At 48.5% G+C, this 4975-nt stretch overlaps 1 protein-coding gene across 1 annotated transcript in view; it reads left to right on the top strand.

Moving 5' to 3' along the window:
- Window positions 1-250: 250 nt before the first annotated feature.
- Window positions 251-4975, top strand: part of Paqr5 (progestin and adipoQ receptor family member 5) — a 31305-nt gene continuing 26580 nt past the window's right edge. Inside the window, exon 1 of the mRNA XM_055622086.1 lies at window positions 251-301. Within this exon, the coding sequence (XP_055478061.1) occupies window positions 251-301 (51 nt within the window). The remainder of the gene's footprint in view (window positions 302-4975) is intronic.

The raw sequence follows: 4975 nt of genomic DNA, 5'->3' as shown, positions 1-4975 counted from the left end.
TTTGTTTTGTTTTTTGTTTTGTTTTGTTTTTGTTTGTTTGTTTTGTTTTTTGCTATCATTCTAAAGCAAATGTTCAATGGTTAAACCACCAGATACCCTATCCAGTTGGAGTTAGGTGGAGTCTGACCTGATTTCTTCTTGTCTGTCCTCTTTCAGGGAAGCCACCTTGATATCCCAGGCATGTCAGAACTCTTGAGACCTGCTGAGAGACTGGAGTAACCCCACCTGCCTTGCCCAGCCTGGTGTCAAGATGCTGAGCCTGAAACTCCCCAGGCTGTTCCGCATAGACCAGGTGCCCCAGGTATGGGCTTCACTCCATGGCTGAGTTCCAGGGTCTGCAGTGAATCAGCCTCTGCAATAGGGGGTTTGGGGATGCTTTTCACAGGCCCCTTCTTTAAGGCTCCCTCCAACCCTTCCGCAGAAATCAGCACCCCTTGCCTGACCTGTGCCCCAGGCTGGCAGAGTACAGCCCTTCCATGCAACATCAGTAAGCAAGCTCATTAGAGAGACAGATCTGGGCTAGCCAAGGGAAGGAGTAACAGCTGCAGGGTGGGGCCTCCTGTGGTGCCTCAAAGGGGCCAGAGAGCAGTCACCCCAGCCTGGCTCCGTGCAAGTGCTCTCTCCATCCCTTACTCCCGACCTCTATTTTATTTAATTTAGCCTGAAACTCACAACCCTCCTTCCTAGCCTCCCATATGCAGAGAATATACCACCATTCCCAGCTCTAGCCTCTGCTCTTACAGGAGGGCCAGGTCAGGCCAGGTCTGGGGTTGGACTTGCTTGGTGGCTGTTTTTTACTTTTTGGGGGAGAGCATCCTGACTTATGTGGCACTCCCAGACACCCTGCTTTCATAAGCCTTAAGCTTTTGGTTGTGTGCTCTGCCAAACTGGAGTGCCTCCACGTTGTCTTGTAGAGAAAGCACAAGACTACGCCCCTGTGTCTCTGGGTCCAGCTCCCTTCCTGCAGGACTGACTTCGAGTGGATGCTGTTTTGTGGTGGGATGTTTCATGGAGATGAGAGCCCCTTTCTGCTCAGTTGATTGCCACACACTGATGCCTTGTAGTCCCTAACCAAGCTCACCATCACCAGTGATACGCTGAAGAGAGATACCTGCCAGGTTCTAATCTGGAGGTCTAGAGCTAGGTGATGCCGGGGAGAAGGTGCTGAGAATCATGGGTAGTGCAGAGTTGTGGGGCAAGATGAGGAAAGCTTAGCTCTAGAGGAAGCCACCATCCTCGGCCCTTTCAGCAAGGCCTGCCTCTGGTAACACAAGGCCACCCACTCCCCTCCCTGCCCACACATCAGCAGGTGTGGCCACTGGGGACACAGGGTGAGTCTTGGACTTATTGATTCATGACGTTTTTTATTGACTTCTTCCTGTGTGTGAGATGTTTGACAGGGTTCAGAAGAGACATGTTGGCCATTCTGTCTTTACTGGGCTTCTCTGAAGCTCACGGGGAACTCAAACATACATGAATACTTTGTAAAGCAGCTCAGAGGAAAGATGGGTCACTCCTGTCGTGGAGAAGGAAGGAATCAGGAAAGAGAGACAATTAAGATGGATTTCAGGGGCTGGGGTAATCACTGGTGGTAAGATGCTTGCTGTGCAAGCCTAAGGACCTGGGTTCAAATCCCAGGACCAAAGTAAAACAGCTGTCAAGTGCTTGGAAACCCAGCACTGGGGAGGCAGAGACAGATGGATCCCTGGGGCTCACCGGCCAGTCACCCGAGCATTGACTGCAAGTCCCAGGGCAATGGGAGATCTCTGAAAAGGAAAACAACAACAAACAAAACAGAACAAAAAAACCCAAGATGTCATGTGAGGAAGAACCACACTGGACATTGTCCTCTGACGTCCACACACATGTGTACACTGTGGCATGCGTTCGTCCACACAGAACACATACACACACAACGAACGTCATGAAAAATTAAACGCCTCATAGAAAAGTTAATTTTTTAGCCTCATGTAGCTTTCCGGTGAAGGAAAAAGAGAATTTTGCTGTGGCTTTCTGCATAGTGCTCTCCGTCTCAGCTCCCATCTGGTGCTGCAATCCAGGCTCACCATTTTTATTATCACTGGAGTCATCTCTCCTCTTCCTTGCCTTTCAGCCCTTCCTGTCATTACATTTTTAACTGTGCCTTGTGTAAACAGCTCGCACTTGCAGTTCTGGCTTGGCAGCGCGTGTCTTTTCACTACTGAATCTGCTCTGTTACCGTTTCTAGTGATGTTATAGAGGGATTTGCGCTTGTCACAACTGTCTTATGTTCGTGCATCTGCTGTCTCTGCTTCCACATTCCATTTCAGTTGTCTGGGACGAAGTCTCACAATGGTTTCCTTATTCCTGTCTCACATTCTGTGTTTCTCCTCTACTTATATACATGTTCTGTACCCACTAGCTTAGAGATCACTTCAACTTTTTTTTTTCTAAGACTGGGTTTCTCTGTGTAGCCCTGGCTGTCCTGGAACTTGATGTGTAGACCCAGGTGTCCTCAAACTCTGTCTGCCTCTGGAGCGCTGGGGCTAAAAGTGTGGCCACCACCTAGCTCACCTCAGCTGTCTTGGCGCAGGGGAGTAGACAGGCAGAGGTTAAAAGTTACCCACGGTAGGCTGGGAATGTGGCTCAGTGGCTAGGTACTTACCTAGCGTGCAAAAAGCTCTGGGTTCAAGTCCCAGCACTGGAGGCCTTTAATCTCAGCACTCAGAAGCTGATGAATTTGTAGCCTGAATATGGTCAGCCTCTGCTATACGAGACCCTGTCTTAAGCATGTTATTCCAGATATCAGTGACTTGAGGTGTCAAAGATGTCTTTCACTTCAAATGACACAGCAGTCACTGGGAGATGGCAGATGCTAGCAGATGGAAGATCTGTCATCTCCTAGCTGCGCCATCTGGAACAGGTGGCTTCCAAGGTCACCACAGAGGGGAAGAGAGAGGACAGCATCTTCAGCCAGGTTTCCCAGAAACAAACTCTGAGATAGAAGTTGGGATGCAGGAAGTTAGCTGAGGAGTGGTCTCAGAAACAGCACTGTGAGAAGTGAGGATGGCAGGATTGGGGAGGAGCCGCAGGAACGGAGCCTGTGCCTGTCACAGGAGCCCCTCACACGCCATCATACAAGGCATCTGTCCTGAATGTAAAAAGTAGCTCAGGACTTTGTATCTGTGGTAGGTGGGGTGGGCTGATCTGGAGAAGGGAATATAATGGAGACAAGATTGTGCCTTTTGACCCAAAACAACTTCCCCAAAGACGTGAGTTGGCTGAATTCTGCAATGTGGAAAAGATCACCTGCAGCCAAACCTTACAACCTGAGTTTGATCCTCAGGACTCAGCTGGTAGAAATTGAGCACCAGTTCCCACTATTATCCTCTGACCTCTACACAAGCACCATCACACACACACACACACACACACACACACACACACAGTAAATAAACTTTTTAAATGTGAAGGGGAAAATGAACTGCAGGTTCAAGGCTCTGTACCATTTCGAATCATCCTGGCCTAAAGGTGGCATTACCTGGAAATGGTCACCTGACTCTGACCAAACTTCAGGCAAGTCTAAGACCTGGGGAAGCACACGGGGCAGTTGGTGTGTGCTGGCCGTTTCTGCCATTCCTGACTGCTCCTGCCTGAAGACAGCCACGCTGAACAGTTCTGCAGGTGGACCAGTCATCGCTGTGAACGCCACATCGGAACCGCTGGCCTTCTTTCAGTTGCTAATTTCCTCCTCAGTCAGGCCTACAAGTCGACCGCTTGCCCTTTGCATATATTTTTCAATGTCACTTTTTTTTTTAATGTTTTTAAAAGTTATGCTAGGCTCTTTTCTAATGTTTCTTCTTTCTGTTTCCTTGAACGTAGTTCTTTTACATATATTTTTTCAGTGTCTTCCTCAAGCTCGCTCTTCCTCCTCTTCTTCATTCCTCCTGCCCCCTTTTCTTTTTCTTTTCTTCTTCTTTTTTTTTTTTTTTAAGACATGGTCTCACTGTTCAGTCCTGACTTGCCAGGAAATTTCTACATAAACCAAACTGGCCTCAAAGTCATGGTGATGCTCCTGCTGCCGCCTCCTAAGTGATGGGATTGCAGTCATGTACCACCACGCCCAGCTGTGACTCCACTCCCCCCACTCCCACACACACACACACACACACACACACACACACACGCACACACACACGCGCACACACACACACATTTAAGATTCTTACACATTTTTTTTTGTGGGTGCTTGGCCACATGCAGTGCCCACAGAGGCCAGCAGAGGCCTCTCCTGGAACTGGAGTCACCATGCTGAGAACTGAACCTGGGTCAGCTGGGTCAGCCTGTGCCCTGAGCCACTGAGCAGCTCTGCAACCTGACTCTGTTCTTGCTGCTGCTTCTCCCTCATGGTGCTCTGTTCCCTAGTGTGCATACTTGAGTTCACACAACCCTGAATCAAAGTTACACCTTGAGGAAGGCTTTGTGCTTGCCTCCGGAACTGCAAAGCCCGGAGCTTTTCCTCTTTGTAGCTACATTACTTGAGACATCTTGGTTCTCAGAGATGGTGTAGATTTTGACCAATACCCCATCTACAGACATCAGACTATCGGAGAGTTCCGAATTCTGAATTCTTGGGAGGTTTTGTAGTTATTGGGTGTGTGTGTGTGTGTGTGGTTTTTGAGACAGGGTAATCTCTTTACAAAGCCTTGGCTCTCCTGGAACTCACTATGTAGACCAGGCTGGCCCCAAACTCACTGAGATCTGCCTGCCTCCGCCTCCCCCGTGCTGGGATGAAGTTGTGCGCTACCGTACCTGGCTGAGACCCCCCATACCCAGCTGAGGTTTTTCTTTACTCTTCCTTGGTTTCCGGCAACTCTCTTTGTTGCACTCTACCAACTGAACTACACTGTCAGCCAAAAGTGTTAGTTTAAAAATCCTCTTCAAAGTGAAATAATAATAATAATAATAATAATAATAATAATAATAATAATAATAA

Source organism: Psammomys obesus, unplaced genomic scaffold, assembly GCF_907164565.1.
Source record: "Psammomys obesus unplaced genomic scaffold, mPsaObe1.curated_primary_1811, whole genome shotgun sequence".
Taxonomy (NCBI): Eukaryota; Metazoa; Chordata; class Mammalia; order Rodentia; family Muridae; genus Psammomys; species Psammomys obesus.
This window is presented reverse-complemented; position numbering and strand designations above follow the sequence as displayed.